Source organism: Phaethon aethereus, assembly GCF_964289735.1.
Source record: "Phaethon aethereus genome assembly, chromosome: 3".
NCBI lineage: Eukaryota > Metazoa > Chordata > Aves > Phaethontiformes > Phaethontidae > Phaethon > Phaethon aethereus.
Genome location: NC_138576.1, coordinates 31029754 through 31048394, shown reverse-complemented (window position 1 = coordinate 31048394; position 18641 = coordinate 31029754). Strand labels below are relative to the sequence as shown.

General features: G+C 35.4%; 1 protein-coding gene across 1 annotated transcript in view; it reads left to right on the top strand.

Annotated features, from left to right (window-relative positions):
- The window catches only part of EYS (eyes shut homolog), a gene marked incomplete at both ends in the record, with an annotated part of 830586 nt that overhangs the window by 246410 nt on the left and 565535 nt on the right, over window positions 1-18641 (top strand). The window contains one exon of the mRNA XM_081998016.1: window positions 11038-11297. Coding sequence (XP_081854142.1) covers window positions 11038-11297 — 260 coding nt within the window. The remainder of the gene's footprint in view (window positions 1-11037; window positions 11298-18641) is intronic.

Genomic DNA, 18641 nt, shown 5'->3' with positions numbered 1-18641 from the left:
CTTAATAGATGATATTACTCAAAAGAGCAACTTTACATGCCAGAATGCATACACACCCTGTATGGGGGTCTGCAGTAATTCAAGAATTTACCACTGCTCCTCAAAAAATCATTATACAAACTGAACACAAATTTAGACCGATGTTTCTTTCTCTTTACCGTGTGGTGTGTGCTAACTGGCTAAGCTGCATTCCAAAATTTTCCCATGACTCTGACACCCTTCTAAATATAACTTGGGGAATTTAGGAGAAGGCAGTCCTATTTTTTTTGAGGGGTTATTCAGTATTTTTTAATCTTCTTATAATTTCTTTTAAAAATCTTGAACATTTTTCCTAGCACTCTGGATAACAACAAAAACTGTAAAACAAAAGTAAAAAAAATACTCCCAAAACATGAAAAACTTTTTTTTGGTAATTTTTAAAGATTTCCTGCATCTAAAATAGGAGTTTTACGAGGTAAGACTGATGGGAAGGCACTTTACCAACTGTTTTCTATGTGCTCATGGTCTATGAACAAGACTGTTGATACCAAACTGTATTGTATTTTCTGGTTCCAAGCCATATGACCTGAGTGACAGTAATAATGCTCAGTTTTACTTGTGGTGTTGTCTTCCTTAATTAAAAGTATTAAAACTATTCAGTGTTTGTGCATTCTTTCTAATGAGACTGTCCTCTAGTGGCAGTTTTACTGGTTATTTTTAATTATTTTAATGTTTCCCAAATGAAACAGAAAACAATTTAATTTCATCTGGCTTTGTAGATAGGAGGATTTGCTGCAAAATCCTTGCTGAGATAAATATGCAAATAGTTTGTCTGATCTGAAAAGGAACTGGGTGTACCTCATCTCTGTGGTCCAGTAGGCTGAAAGCTGCATCCAGTCTTACATAAGACGTATCTTCTATTTTTATTTAGGAAAATGGAAAAAGAAAAAAAGGTGCATTAAATAATTGGGAGTTGAAAGTTGAAACATCCTTTGTAGGACATAAAATTCTGTTTCCTAAAACAGAAATGTGTGCAATGCAGCTGAACTACAGCTTAAAGTAAAAGCTGAAATATAACTTGCAATCTTACTGAGATGAATGTTACCTTGTGATTGTGTGAACTCATTGCTTCAAATAGAGGATTAAGGAAGAAATATCTGTAAAACAAGCAAATACAACTTTTTCTATTTGTTCCTGTAAAACATTTTTTTCTTTGTGTCATTTCCTGACAGAAATATACGTACACAGAATATTAGGAATAAACTTTAGTTATTGCTACCAAAAGGAAGGATATGGGCAGAGGATTATGGGAGCAAAAGTATTCCAATTAGAGAAAAAATATCCTAAAAAATGAGGAAAAGGACAAGGATAAAAAGGCTGAAGCAATTAAACTAGAAGGGAATGAAAACTACCTGAGGCCTCTGAAGTTTGTATGCATCAAACACGCAAAAGGCACACTCATACACTATTATAGTAGCAGAAATGTAATCTTTTTATCTCTTTTTTTTCCAGCAATGTACCTCCCAAATCCTTTTTCTCTAGTTTGGGGTCAGTATCCACTTCTATTTCCATCTTTAAGAACAAGCAAAAGAGTTTCAGCATACTTGTATTTGCAGATTTTATTTATTTATTTGTGTTGTACCTCATGTTTTCTATGTAAAAAGGTTAATCCTTTTGATTTCTAATTCAGAAATCTAAAAGCAGAAAAAGATGTATTAGTCTGTCTTCAGAATGAGAAAATACAAGTAGCTTTATTAACATGTGCATCAGGAATATATTCTAAAAGTACAGGTCTAGCTTTTGAAAATGGTAGAAACTAAGGAGAAATCAAGAAGTTGCTGTGGAGCCTTCTGTTTATGGTATACTTTGAGTAAGACAAGATGTAATTTATCAGTTATGTATCTGATACACTTCAGTTTTATCCCTCCTTTTTAAAAGACAATTAGGACTTGTTAAAGTCTAAACTTTAATAAATAATTTAATAAAAGACTCAGGAATATAAAGGCTAGAAGGAATAATTGTTTGTTATTATGGTTATAATTATTAAAGTTACATAAGCTCTACCAGATCCGCATGGCAAAAAACTCTTAAAACTTTTACTTCTTCAGTCCTATGAGAAATTTATGTGAAACTGTTCACTGTTGGACTGCTTTTTTAGTAAAGGAATACAGCTTCCTCTGAAATATCAGGGATTCATAGTATATCAGATTGAAGAAGATAGCATAGTTTCAAAAAAAACCCCAACCCATGGAACTGAATTTTCAAAAGTACCTAAATTATTTATACTATTAGATAGTATTTTCAAATTTGAGGAAAGCTGGTCCAGATAGTTCTTTCTGTATCTGACAGGGATCCCTAAGTTCATAAGCCTACTTGCACTGTTTTCTTTATAGACAATGAAGATAAGTAGATGGAGAGATTCCTTCCAAAAGTCATTCTCTGAGCTTCTAACTTACTTCTCTCCACTGACAAAACAGCATCTTCAAAGTGGCTTAACTTATAATGTACAAACTCTCAGTGGTTAGAATTGCATGGGTGCAAGACAAGTCTGTTCCTAGCTGGTGTGCTCTGCAGCACACCAGGTGAAATGGAGCTTACTCCAGGGTGAGTTTTAGTTCAGATTGTGAGTAGATTTTTGAAGTAAATCTCCTAGACATACCCAGTTACCATGCTTCTGTTTGCTTGCAATGTTGAATGATCCTATACATGCAAACTGGAATCTTTTTGGATGAAACTAAATTAGAGAATACACTCATAGTGTATACCATGTGATACAAATACTACTGGATATTCAGTCCATGATACAAGACTAGAACTAGTCTGAAGTAAACCAAGCAAAGCATATATCGTGTTTATGTTGGGTCTACACCAACCCTTTTGCTTCACATATGATCTCTATTTGTGCCATATTATGGGGGCATAATCCTTTGGCTCTGTTCTTTCCTCTATGTCATCCCAGTATGAAATGACATGTCCAGGATGGACAGTGCAAAGAAGACAGGCTTCTGCAGCATAGGTGCAACCACTGAGACGTGGGCACCCATTTTATTTTACTACTTTTTTAAATGGGACTAAGAGGGTGTTTTGCACCAGGAGGTGCTGTTTCATTATGATCTCCCTAAGAAAGGCAGTCAGACTGTATATACAGTATCACTAGAACGCCATGTATTGGAGCTAACACTATAAAGAAGAAGATAGTATATAATCTTATATCCGTTCAGGGAACTCCCAGTTGTGCAGCATCAAATGGTCCTCCCATCAGGGCCAGCGCACCATGCAGAGCCTGCCTATGGAAAGATTACCCCATTCTGGTTATTTGAGCTCTCACAGGATTTTATTCCAAGAAAACAACTCAGTTCTTTGTTTCTACTGTTAAAAAGAAAGGATGTTCATATGAGAACTTGTTGCTGCAGTCTTAGATAAAGGCAAGGACACACAGTTGGTGCAGTGACATGTACTGAGTCTCCTCTGTTAAATTTAGCCAGCAAAGTTGATCCAGTGGTCAAGGGATGCATGCAACACAACGGACCACAAAGCCACGCTCTACATGCTACCTGGCACAGCACAGCACAGCACACGCCTACTCAGGTTAACCGTTACATGGATCACTCACGCCTTGGTGTGCAATAGTTTTCCAGTCTGGATTACTACAGATGCCTTTGCAATGGTATGATACATATCTTTTGCAGAAGTTCTTGATACTTTCTTTCATTAGAACATGAATTGCTGAAATGGGCGACCTGAATTAGTATTTTACTGCTTATACAACTTCCAGTGCTCAACAATATTCACATTCCTACTGAACTAATGGACAAATACTAGCAATATATGGTTCCTTTTAGATATTAGCAATGGGTATTGGGATCAAATTCTAGTATATATTCATTCAGTGCTTTCGCTTTGCTATTATTAAATAGATAATGCACAAAGTATCAGCTGGTCAAGTTGCATAAATAGTTTGAAAAGTAATATATTCAAAATAAATAATAGATTGGTTTACAGATAGTAGTGTTAACTCAGGAACCTTGTTGACTTTGATAATATTCAACAACTCTCATACGGCATATGAACAGAGAAGAGTGAAAGTTGTTTCAGCCAGTTTATCCAAGTATCTTAGGACATACTGAGTGTAGATTTTACTGTAGTGGTTTTTTACAGATTAATTTGAGTTCTGAGGTGTAATGGCAGCAAGGTCCATTGCATTTACAGTTCATGCATAGTCATCATACTACTACATGTTGCATTACATGATGCAAACTTCTCAGACACTTAGAATGATTAGGCACACAATTAAGAGTTCATCCATGCATGTCTGTTATTACATGGTGCCATTCCCCAAATATTTTGTCTGTGCTTTCTTAGCCCCCACTTCAGATTCAACTTGAAGACTGCAGATGGCGCATATACTTCCCATAAGCCAGCATCTACATCTCTATTAAATTAAGAAATTGTAGATGTATGTATGACAAAGGTAACAATTTTGTTTTCCTTAATTTCAGCTTCCCATCATTATTCTAACAGCTGATAAAAGCAGATGGAATTTCTTTTATAATTTACTTTGTGAAAGACAAATTGCTCTTTACTCACTTAGTGATTAATCCTTTGGAGAGAGGTGAGAGGAAAAGATGTGATACTTCTTCCTGTGTGCCCACTTTCTTGCTGTACTCATTTACACAGTTTGGAAAGACATTTATCATTTGGTCATGGCAGACATGAGTGGTATTGAGGAATCAAAACAACTGGATCATGGATGACCTTCTTGACTGTTTCTTCCTTTGTTTAATCTTTTTATGCCCTGAACTACTTAACTGAAATTAAACCAAGTTATTGTTTATTTCATTGCCAATGAAACTTCCCTTTGTCAGATTGACAGCCAAAGGAGGTGAACTTCCTTATTGACTAACCACAGCAGTGGTAGTTTAGTACCACTTTCTTGCACTGAACTGAGAAGTTCAGAGGATGGTTCAGTCTCTGTGCTCAAATTGGTAACTCAGTTAACAAAAAGGGGAGATGACTGTTGTAGTAATTGTGATAATGAAGGGTGATATTGTAATAATGAAAGATGGCCTAGTACTTCTCAAAGGCAAAGCTGAAAGACTTGTCATTTTTGACGAGGACAGCACCTAAACACATCTGGAATTTATCTAAACCACAATAAAATATATGTGGTTTTACTTTATTTTTAACTTAAGTGTTAATAACTTAAGAGTTGCTCAGAGCAAATGGCAGCAACAAGACATGCCGCTCCTAACAAAATGATGGTCCCCTAAGCTGAAATACTGCAGTTCTTTCACAGCGTCCCTTACAACAGGCAGGTAGACCTTGGGGAGCAGTTGCACACCTGCACTGAGCTGTATGATTCCGTTCGGGAGCTTGAATTAGAAAACACTGGTGTGGAAAAGATCCTTCCGTTATTCACATTAACCAAAGGTTTTCTGGCACACCTCAGAAAAGGGCAATGAGTGAGCAAGTTTATAACAAAGCATTTTTATTTCAGGAATTAATTGGTCCTGCCTTTTTAACCACAGCAACAAATGAAATAGGAATTTTAGTCTTTGCCATTTTTATCTTTTATGACTTTGCCTCAATAATTTAAAAATTCTACCCCATTGCTACTATTCATAAAGATTACTATATGTGTCCCATGTTAAGAGTATGTTAAAAATAATGCATAATAAAAACTAATAGTGCTTTTGCAATGCAGAACAGATTAAGTAACTAGTTTAATCTTTTGTCTTGGGTGTTTTCCTGTCACATGCCACTTCCTTCTCCCATGCTGCCAGCTGCAGCCTGGCTGTGGCCCCCAGCCCCCCCCAACACAAAGCAGGAGGTCCTTACTAAGCCATGCCAGTCTCCTGTCTTCCTTGCCTGATTTTTTACACGTGGAAATTCAGAGCTGTTGTGCTCTAACAAAAATGTCTTTAAAGAGCAACCAACTCTGCTATGTTCAGCTCCTTTGTCCCTGAGAGCAGTTTCCGAGGGGCTCCCATCTGCTAATTTCATAAAAGACTGAAAGTTTGCTTTCCTAAATTCAGGGTCCTGATTCTACTTGTCAGCTGGCCCATATCCCTCAAGATTTTGAATTCCATCAGGGCATGAGCACTGCAGCCCAGGATGATACCAATCTTGACCTCTCTAATTAGTTCATCTGTGTCACATTTGATTGGTTACAAATGGAGAGCTCTAGGAAGAAGGTAAAGAATGAATAATGGAAGTGGTGGTGAAGAGAAGTGTAGATGAACTCAGGGGAGAGGAGGAGAGATGTGTGGAAACTTGAAGAGGACAGCTAGAAGTGACATAAATACAAGAGTAGAGAACTAGCAGCACTAGAAGAACATTGGAGATAAACTTAGGCATTTTGTAGGTGAAAGGTGGTGGACTATGTAAGATGGGTCAGATAGCTGTCTCAGGAACACAGAATGCATTAAGCTTTCTGAGAATAAAAGAAGAATTATCTTTGTGGGAGAAAAGATGTGTGAGGAAAAATGAATATTTGAAGCCTCTGTGGTGACTGGAAGTGTATGTCTTTGGATCTTTGTTATGTGTGTTGGTAGTCTAAATTCAAAGCTGTGTGTGTATTGAAAGCAAGCTCTTATTTTACTACTTCAGATGGTCTAATAGCCTCTAGCTTGCAAGGAATAAATTCATCACTGAGTACTATGGCTTTTCAGGCTGCTAGTTGATTTGATTGAATGCACTAGATAATGTAAACTCTTACTGTAGAATGGACCATCATTGTGTGTGCTATATAGCTAACAGGCTGACGTAAACGTCACTGAATATTGTGCTGTTTCTTATCGATACCCTGTCAAAGAGGTAGGTGAATGGTGGGCATACTGTATCTGAGGGTTCAGTTTAGTATTCCTGAAACACTAAGGAAAAAAACAGTTCTGCTGCATCTTGACTGATGACTTTTTTCTGTAGAAACACATGTATCATCTGTGGCAAAGGCAAATGCTGTGACTGATATTTTCTGAAAATTTGTCACAAAATACAAAGGACTGAAAAGACCAGTTGCTTCTATATTTCTGCTGTAAGATGTTTGAAAGCAATACATGACTGTTCTGAAACTTGTTCTGCTTTGATATAATCATTTGCATTGCTGCTTTTGTCAAGCTTTGGTACTTTTCCAGAGCTTCTAGCTGAGCTAGGTTGCAATGAACCCACTAATAGGCTTTTCTAATTGATACAAAAGTCATGTTGGAATTCCTAAGATTCAGAGTAGATTGCAGTTCTGGTTGGCATGCTGAAAAAATGGCTTTGGCTCAGGGCAGCTCTTGACAATGTGTGTAAGTAACTGTTCGAAGGGAGTGAGAAAGATGGAGGCAGATTCTTCTTGGTGCTATCCAGTGACAGGACAAGAGGTAGTGGCCAAAAGCTGAAAAGCTGAAATATATGGAATTCTGCTTTAAGATCAAGAAAATGTGGTGTTGTTTTTTAATGTGCTGGAATAGGTTGTCCAGAGAAGTGTGGAGTCTTCATCTTTGGAGGTACTCAAAACCAGACTGAACGCAGACCTGAGAAACATCTAGTTGACCCTGTTTTATCTAGTTGACAGGAGGGACTAGATGAGCCTCAGAGACTCTTTCCAACATTAGTCATTCAGGGATTCTTAAGACTCTTCTCTGTTTGATTCCTTGAAACCTATAAGGTTTTAAGATGATAACATAAGACAGATGATACCAATATATTTCACTACAATGTGAGAGAAAGGGAGTTTTCAAGCAGGTTAAAACCAAATAATTTAATGCTTAACTCATCATATAGAGATAGAGGAACTTATAACATTAATGTTAGTGGTTTTGGGTTATGTTCGTGACTATAGTTTGCATTTTTTAATTTTTACTTTAAAGTTTAAGCAGATCATAAAATACAAAACCATGGATATAATGTATATTTTATATTTTCATTACCCTCTTTTACTTGTGTCTGTATGGAATGCTCTTAAATCTATGGAAAGATGTATGGAAAGTCAACAGATAGTATTTATGAAAGGTGATCTATTTGGGTTGGAGGAGTTCTATGCATGTCACAATCAAAGCACCATGTGGCGTTTATATTATTAAAATGAATAATTTCAGGAAAAGAATCATGCATGAATTGATTTCGTAATATCAATGGAAACATTGGCATTTGGTTATTTAAAAGAAAATATTTTATATTTGGATATGGATTCTGGAGAAAGGGAAATTAGTTAAAATTAAGAATTTTTACATCAACCTAAATCTTCCGTTTTCCCCACTACATGTGTTAGTGCATGCTTCCTTGCTAGTGTATTCTTCCTCTTTTTGAAGATGTTATAAATTATTCTACTATTTAATAAAGCTTTTATTATTTAAAATTAAAATATAATTTCAACATCCTGTCAGAGTATTTTTAACAAGTTATAATATTTTTGGTTTTCTCCCCCAAAGTTTTCCACACTGGTTATATAGAACAGAAAGGGTCGGGTATTTTTTTATAAGTTATTATCTCATTGCTGTTCATAAAAGTTACAAAAACAAGTATGCAATTAGGGTATGAAAGGATAAGATGCTGTTTGCTTGATGTGTAATATAAGTCAAATGTTTTTGTAGTTAATCTGGAAATATATGATATGCCTTATTTAGGAATTTAGTTTTTCTAATTATGTGATTTATTTTTTTTTCATAAATGCCAAAATTCTTACAGAAAAGGCCTTGTAAAAACATTATTCACACATAGTTATAAATTCTGAAGCTAAAGATAGTGATTTTGTTTGTTATTAAAAGAAAATGTAAAAGATGCTTTCCAGTTTATTCTCTTGGTGTTTAGCGTGTTTCTTGCATTGTGTCTTTAATTTTGTGAGTTCAGCAATGATAAACTTTCAGATACCCAAAGTAGCTTATTTTTATAGGTATAGATATAAAAATATCTCAAATAACTTGTATAAATATGTCTTTTAAGGTTATATTAGTGTCTTTAAATTTTAGGCTAAATATATGCCTTTTAGATTTACACAGTTTCTAAAAAAGTTCTGAATGTATTCCTAGTGAATACAGCAGAGATATTTACAGGCAATGTCAAATTTTCATGCTTAAAAAGATTTTGATAGGTTTGATTACTATGATAGGTTTTTTTATATAGAACTTGTATTGTTAGATAGCTTTTATAAAATTTGGCATTATTTAAACATCAAATATATATTCCCAAATAAGTTTGAAAAGGTTTGTGTTACTTCTAAACGATTTAGGAATAAACACAAATATGCATACAGAACAGAAAGAAGTTGACTATCTTAATGTGGTATTACCTCTCTTTTTCTCTCTTGAGGATCCTGTTTTTTCTAATGTAGTGAATTAAATGGTCATTTTGAAAAAGACAGTTTGCTTGGGTTTTTGCCTTTTGATCAGATAATTTACAAGAATGTCAGCTATAGTAGCTTAATTGATAATCCACAGTTAAACTCTGCTCTGTGTTCTGTGCTTTTAATATTCCTAACATCTCCTTACCTTGTTTAAATAACAGTTCACATTAAGACAAGATGTTGTCTTAACTCTTAAAACTGAGCCTCAAGATAGGCACTTCTATGTAACCTTTCACATATAATGATGGCACCAGCAACTTCTTAATAATACAGATAAGAGTAGAATAAAACTATGTTATTTTCTCCTTTGCATTAATATTGACCTTTGCATCTTGGCAGCTGGCATGAAGCCAGGGAGGACTGGCTAGTTGTGTAGTGTAGATAATTACTGTATTTCAGTGACCTCCATATGGCATAATGTTCCCTGTAGCCATACCGAATAGTCTGGATAGCTCAAAGGCAGTTATGAAACTTATTAGGGTAGAGAAGGGAATGGAACATGTTTTATGTTTCCTTCTCTGCACCTCAGTTACACCCATAACAGTTAAACCAGTTAAAAATTGAACACCATTCTCCTAACATGACGTGAAAGACTCTCCATTTAATGAGCTTTTGAAGTTACGAATGTAACTGAATTCAAAGAAAACACTGTTTAAGGGGGCCAAGTTTGCCTTTTGTGTGGCAAGCAATACCTGTGAGTTATAGAATAAACTACCTAATTGATTCTCCGTTGAAAGACCATTCAATGATTCTCCATTAAATTCTCTATTTATTATTTAAGAACAATTTCTTTTATTAAATTAGAACTATCAAGCTATACTTGAATGGTTTAATGCCTGAAATCAATATCAATCAAAACAGGTAAGAGCTGGTATAGTTATTCTCCGTATTGTCTGTTGTCCCACAAAATAGCTGCGATTATATGCTGAATTTATTTCTATCTTCAGTAAAAGTAACAACAATGCATACTTTTTAAAGCACATAGAGACTTCTTTTATTCCAGCTAATGAGGAAATGTTGTCTTCAAATTTTGAGATCACTAGCAAATTGTTATCTTTGAATTTTTAGAACCTCATCATCATATTCATGTTGTAAGTAAACAGATCTTTATCTGATTCATGAGATACACTGTTTACAATCAGATGTAACGTAGATTTTGGTCCAAGTTTTCTGTTTTGTCAATAACAGATGTTCACAAGAGCATACTAAAAAGAGAAAGAGCATAATGAAAAGAGGATTATTCTATTATTTGTTGTGCCTTTGATGTCCTACCTTCTTTCTTAAAAGTGTACTGAATGATAGCTGCTGCATTTAATCCCAAACACTAAAGTACATACTTAGTGGTTTCACATATATGAAAATATGTTTTTCTAATCTTAAAGCTTACAGAAACTTACATTCCATATTAGATAAATTGTGGTGGTGTTTCAGCTTAAAGACCCACAGATGATTCTGTCAGCATTAACTAAACCCAGTGGTTCTCCAAGTGGAGAAATCCTGTTATTTAGAATAAGTCATTTTGCTTTTGCTCAAACAAATTGTGGGAGAAGAACCTGAATGTAACTTTTATTCATGGTTTTATTCATATTCAATCTGATACAATTAGCACAAAAAAAGCTATGCACAGGAAACGATTCTTGATTTTTTTTTTTTTTTTTTTTTAACTAGCTGGAACTGATTAAACTAAGTTGTTGATTTTCATTCTTCCACTATGTTGACTTTTTTTTTTCCAGATGCACATGTACAGTAGGGTGGACGGGGCCAGACTGCAGTGAAGATATAAATGAATGTGATTCTGAACCATGTTTGAATGGAGCCACCTGTTACGAATCTGTTAAGCGGGGACAGTTTGTATGCATTTGTCCTCCATTTTATACTGGTGACTTCTGCCATCAGCGCTTCAGTCCCTGTGAGCTGCCTTACAATCCATGTATAAACAATTCAACCTGCTTGGCACAAGTCGATGGAAATCCGATGTGCATTTGCAAAACAGGTAAGAACTGGTATAGTTAATCTTTTATGTTTGTTGTGCCGCAGAAAAGTTGCAAATATGTGTTGAATTTAATGCTATCTTCAGTGAAAGTAACAAAGTACGTCTTTCAAAACACGTAAAACCTTCATGAATTACAGCAGGCCTATCAGTTATGTTAAAAGACTGGTAAGAGAGCTGTCAGTTTGCCTACATTAATTTCTTGTATAATATAGTACTTAACAAATCTATGGCTGTTTAGATTCCAGCAGCCAGAATTACTGAGTAAATTGTTACAACAACATAGAGATAGACATGCACCTGTCCAGCAGACCTGACAGACTAAATTGACAAAGCAGACAAGCAGAAATAAACAAAATATACTTTTAACAATTTGCATATAAAAACTGGAGCAAGTTGAAAATGTTTCCTCTTCCTGCTGTGCTGTCGGGAAGGCCTAGCGCATCAGGGGAGTAATCTTCCCATGCCTAATGGATAGAGTGGATTGCTCTCTGTATGCACAACAAGCAAAACTGCAACAGGTGCTGACAGCTTTCCTGGGTCATGGCTTAAAAGACACGATCTCTCCCTCGATGTACAAGAACTGCTAAGGTGCAACAGAGCAACTGTTTAACTGTGCAGAACATCACTATGCAATTCTGCATAGGAATTGAAGAATAGAGTAACTCATTAAAACTGCAATGAAAATTTAAGTAGGGTGAGTACAATTACTAACTTTGGAATTTAGGAAGGATTTTGAAGTCATCACTTCTATACCTATACATGGTTGGGGTGTTGGGGTGTCCTAGGGACCAAGGATAGCAAATATATTAATTGCTGCATTACACCACAATAGTATTACTCATTGTTTACTGAGCTGCAAAGATGTGGAGATAATACATAGAAGTCAATATTATTTATAGCTTGGGTTTGTTTTTTTTACTATTAAGGTAAAGGTTACCACAAGCTGCTGCGTTAAAAAAAAGTTACTGGGGAGGTATGCAAGTTGATTATTGAAGCGGCTTTTAGAAAAGCTGCTTTTTAAAACAGCTTTTAATACAGTGTATTGATTTTGAAATCTTTTTGAGAAATGATCAGTAGGGAGAGATGTAGTTAAGTCTTTTCTTAACATTCCTCAGAGAAGTTGACTTTTCAAAACATTTTTGTGCGGTTTTGCAAGAATCCAAAAAACTTGCTGCCATGATTCTTAGGCAACTTTGACAGAACCTTTAAGGGTTGTTGAAGCTTGCAGCTAGGAATCTTCAGAGAACTAGCATGGGGGTTATGTGAACCAGTAACATGCACTGCTAACAAATCTTGGAAAGTAGAAAATATCTCGGTATTGAAAAAGGGTAAAAGGCATAATTCATTAGATCTTCTTTCATTAGTCCAAGTAATATACTCAGCTCAGGGTGCTTATGCAGTCTCCTTAGTACAACAGAAGCAATATTGTGCTTACCTTTAGTTTTGTGATGCGAAAATTCTCAGGAAACATAGATGTAAATGCATTATATATTGCACGTATAGAGAGAGTGTTCGTACCAAAGCCTTCCGTACTCCGTTCAAAAATACAGGCTATTTGGTCAGCATTTTTGTTAGTTCAGTGGTATTTTAATGAGTTCAGAAACTCAGAATGGAAATTAAATCAATGAAATAATGTATATATTATTGAAACAAATACAATAGAAAGTCTGGATTAATTTGACCACATGTAGATGTTTGCAGTATCACACTGAGGTGGTATACCTACAGGTATACACAGTATACATAGAGGAGGTCCCCCTGTACTCCATTTACAGTCAGTGAAGAGAAAGAGGCAGTTTTCTGAGGGAATTCATTTCACCCAAAAGCAGACATACAAAGTCAAATGGCAAATGCAACAGAAATATTTGTCAATCTGCTGACTGTACAGGCAGCTTAGGACAATTTGTTCAGACGGTAGATGGGCTGAATTCCTTACCAGTTGCCTGGACTATTATTTCTGTAGAGATTTTTTTAAAAATCTACATAGTTCTGGGAAGTACACAGTTTTAGAGAGAAGTAAAAGAAAAGGATGGAGAGCTGTGATTTGTGTTGTTATAGCACACAAGTAGTCAAAAGCTTTATCATCTTATTTGTGCTCATTGTATCCTTGAAGTTATAAAACTGGAAGCTGAGAAGCGGAAAAACTGGTTTATGCAAGAGGAATTGCATGGGTCATAATGTTACAACCACTAGTTTTAAGGTGTAGGGAAATTAAAAGTCTTGTTCCAGGGAGAACTGTTAAAGAGATCTAAGGACAGTACTGTGTCATCTCTAACGGGAAACAATAGCTACACTTTGTACTGGAGTTAGCAGTCCTATTTTTTCTTTATCCTCTAAGTACTCTTTCCAAAAGCAAGACTTTATGGTTCCTTTCTTGGTGCTTCAAGGTATTTTCTGAAATCATTGTTTTAAACATTGTTTTCTTTCCAGGACTTTCTCACCCCTTTCATCACACTTGTCAATAACTCTTTCCTGTGACACTTTTTTTGTTAATACCCTTTGTCCTAGCATGCTGATGATTACTTTTATTTGGTCTATAGCATCTTACAGCTAGAAGTTTGAACTGAGACAAAATATTTTTCAGCCCATGTCTCAGATAAGACTAAGTGAAAATTATCATAATGCACAAAATTTATAATATCAAGCAGAACTAATAGCAGGTGTTAAAGAAGAGAAGTTACGTAAACTGGAGATTGCCATTGTTAGACTTCTGAGCCCTTCACTACCAGTTTCTTTTTCAGACACATGCGTACGTAATTCACAAAGGGAAATAGCCTTTTTACCATGTCTAACATTTAACACACCTTTGATTTTTATATGTGTACCTACCTGTGTTATACTGAATAACCTAAATACCTATACTAATGATTATGGGGCTATTGTGATATCTCTGCTGCTTGCAAACATTGGTTGATAAATGGTTCACAGTAGGGAGACGGATATAATCTGTGATACTGTGCTGATGAGTAAAACAGTAGAGAGCTTATAGGGAAAGAATCCTGTTAGTCCTCTATGTTACCTGCAAAGGTAAATTCTGTAATATTTCTCTGCAGTGGAACAAGGAGATGAAAATGACCATTAGTATAATAGTAGATGTGTAGCTTCTACACTCTGCATATTCCTGCACTTCACAGCTCATGGAAGTCCCACAGACAGAGTTGAGACATGCAGTAGCCATTTTCCATATTTCAGAGAAACAGAAGGAACAATAGGATCTGTCCCATGTAATGCTTCATCCATTGACAGCAAAACTACTACAGGGGCATGGAACTTCTTTAAACTGAAATGAATCTATCATTTTGCCTGCACATAAATTGCAACCAAATTTGAGCTTACTGTCACACCCACTAGCCATAATGTTGAGTATGAGAAAACTAGGGCTTGAGATTAGATGAGCTGCTTTTGTGACATTCTCCATAGAACAGAGGCATTTTTAGGCCTCATATTATTAAAGTCACTGTCAGACTACCTGAACTGTTAAAAATATATAGAAATAAAAGTAAATTGTCTAACACAAAGAATCGCAATGATTTTCAATTGGTTTTCTTCTCCGTTAATTTCTCAGAGTCTTGAAAGTGCTATCTGTTACTATGAAAACTGTTAACATTTCGGAGATACATTTCACTTCCTCAAAAAACCCTATACTTTTTCCCCAAAATGACAAATAAATGTTTTAAATAAAGTACTGTTTCCCTATGATTTAAAAAAAGAAAGTGGATAAGTGGTAATACCAATGAGATTCTGTTTACCTCTTTAGTTTCTCTAATGTGGCAGGAAAAATACTGTAAAATATGACTGACAAATAAAAGCCATTTGTTTGTTTGTCAGACTTTACAATGACATTAGTCTAGCATTTATATTTGCCACCTGGAAAAAAAAAGGACCATTTGTTTCTTGAATTCAATATTGGAAATTTTGAGCAGGTATCTAGTGGAATTTGGTGTTCATAAGTGACAATGTGTGCCATTTGCTCTTGCTGACTGATTAGATGCATCTTTTCATTTAGAAGTACAGAATATTTTGAACTGAGTCCAGAAAACTTTCAGGTTTTCCACGTAAAAGCCATAAAAGTCAAAAGCTGCATTTTTAATGTCACACGGGTTTGACATGTGGAAAAACTACCTTGTAAAGTATATGGCTGGAGAGCTACTTCAAATCATTTACATGTGCTATTGATTTACAGTTTCAATCTTAAGTTTGACAGTAACAAAGGCAGCAAGTAGTTGCATTTAAATGTTCATATTACTTTCCTACACATTGTACAAAATACTGCTAGAGTAACAGTATATTACAGCACCATGCATATTTTCAAGCTTTCCAGTAATGTACCACTTTACAAAATAGTTTGCTTAAAATAAAAATTACTGTGTTTTATAATTCAAATGAATTTATTGTAGTCACAGTATAAAATACAAATTAAGCATTGAAGTTTTGTTGGCTACATTAAGTGAATGCTTTTACATACTGCAAATTTCATAGCAATTGCAAAATATTTGTTTCAGTAGTAGTCTGAAATGTTAAATGTTTTAAGTCAGTTTCCTGCCCATTGTATTTAGCTATATTTTGCTATGGGCTGGAAAAATGTGCACTACTGCAATCAACAATGTGTCTAAATGGTGCTTTTTGTATTCACTTCAGTACTATTTAATTCAAAAAGACTATAAAACATACATAACTGAGTGGGGACAACTGGCAAAAGCAGAATGATGAATGCCCTCCATTTTCCTTTTTATGTATTTTAATCTGACAACTGCAGGGTTTGTTTTTTTTAAAGATGCTTGCTCAGATGTTATATAGTATCACAAAAGAATAAGAAGCTATTCCACATAAGTTCTATTAGTATTTTTTTAAGTTTTACTTTACGTTATCTTCACACCCTTTTCTGATTACCTTATAAAACTAAAAACCGTCTATATATCTTTGAGTTATTTATAATATGACACAGGTTTATTTTCTCTTTTGGTGTACTACTTTTCAGTGAAGTCCTGTTTCCCCTGCCCATTGACATAGTCTTCTGCGCTGTAACAAAACTTAGTTTCAGAAATGTCAAATATTACAAAAGAATGAGGAGAGGATGTTGGCTACAAATGGTCCTGTGGTCCTGGTCTTTAACATTTGCTATGCCTTCCAATTTCTCAATCAAACCAGAGTTAGTGACACATGTTATCTTTTCTGCCCTTATTCAGTGGCACTGGGGTGGCATGTATCAAAAAAAACAATTCCTGATTATTTTGTGTGTGTGTGTGTGAGTGACTGCTGTCTACTTGATGTAACCAGGTCTAGTACTGAACATTGAACTAGCATGGCACAGCCCAAGTTATCATCCTTTTACCTTTCTTTTTTCCCTAATCAAATTTGAGACAAATACAGATGAATTTGCTCAGATTGCAGGATTAAGATGCAGATTACGCAAGCTACAGATAAGAAAAATATTTGGATTGTTCTCTCTGGTTCTGGCCCATTTGCAAATAATAAACCACTCAGAATATAACAAGGTTGCCTGTGTGGGACAGAGAATTTTTGTCCCCTATAATGGCAATTCTTTTACAAAGTTTTTGAGAAACATCATACAAATAGGAAATAAAGGAGAGTCTCACCTCACACTCAAGATATTTCTGAAAAAAAGAATAATGTCATAGGAATATAAGTGACTATAATTGAAGGGTTAGTTTGAGATACATTCCAGGCTTTATTTTCCAGTTTTGTAGCAGACACTGCTGTAAAATCTTCAACAAATGTTCAGGACTTGTTTCAGTCAGGTCTAGCCAGGAAAGTTGTTGAACAGAAGAAATCCTGGTAAGAAGAAAATACCAACTGCTTTGATGTGGGCTGTTGTTTAGATCATACATTGGAGTGCAAGCAGAGATTTTTCTCTGCAGCTTTCTCTGCAACTCTGACCAAGCCACTTAATTTTTCCAGTAATGATTTTATCTAGATAAAAATAAACCACACTATTCTACCTGTGATCTTTCATGATTTCCCCACTTTCATGAAGTACTTTGAAAAACACAAATACATAATACAACAATAAAAGTCATTACTACCCTTGTTTCAGTATCTAAAAAAGTACTGATAACAATTTTTACTTTTTGTTTTACTAAAGAATCAAGTAAAGCCTTCTTCATATTTATAATAATATACACTGAATTTAAGTTGCTGGTTTTATAGTTGTTTTAATTTAATTTTGATATCTGAATGGTGTTCAAAAGCACTTTGAACACCATAAATGCTCCTTAGTCAGTCTATCAAGGGTCATGTGTGTTATAGTCACTAGAGTGCTAATAGTTTTTTCATTGTAATGGTTTCATTACTACATCAATTGAAACATATATTCAACTTGTGCAAAATTCAACTAAGTAGCTATAGTTCATCTGCTGTATACCATTTTAACACAACAGTGTATTTAGTAAAACATTTATTTACGTGAACTTTGTAAGATGTAGTATGCTGTCTAAGAGGCAAAAGTAATATTCTTATATCAGTGAAAAACCTCTTATGTCTCTTCAGCACGTATTCTGGGACATTTACACAGGTAAATGTAATGTATTATGCAAGTAATATACTGTGCAGATAAAATCTTGATCACATTTTTTCTTTATTTAAATATTAAAACCAATTAAATGTTTTTTCTCATCTACTGACTGCTTTGAATAAATGTGGTCTCTCTAACTTCCATTATGCTCTGTAATATGTTAATTTTTGAATTAGTTTTTAGTTTCTGATATCGTCCCACATTCCCCAAGAAAGCCTTTCAGTCCTTTAAAATGGGTTACATTTCCCCAGTATACTTAGCCAGGTGCTCCATCCAAATCTTTTCTCTCTGGTTCATTCAAGTATGTTAAGACTTCTTCTACTCTCCAGAAATAAACTTGTTGAAGCTAAGGAACAAAAATAATTGGAGAAAGTTCTTTTAGGATTGCATCCACTTGCTGTCCCTGATCTTACAGTCAGAGAGCAGTGAGGGTTGGATGCTCCAGAAGCAAAGGTAAGCCAGCAGTCCAGGCTGCCAGGGCAGGGACCTCACTGTCAAGGGTCTTGTCTGACAGCATCTGAATGAGGCAAGCAGGGCAGGGCCAGTGATGGTGTCCAGGATCAGCATAGTATGCCAGGTCACCAGTCAAGTCTACAGGGAATGGGGCAGGTCCAAGGTCAAGCCAGGGAGCTAGTGTGAAGGCCAAAGTCAGCATCCAGATAAACAGGTACATGGCTAGGCATGCACACGGCTGCAACACAGGTCAGTCAAATACCAAGGGCAAAGACCCTCAGCTTAGACACTCCCAAGAGAACGGCTGGTCAGCACTGATGCTTCTCTCAGCTCTTTCCCGAACAGCTTCAAGGGCGGCT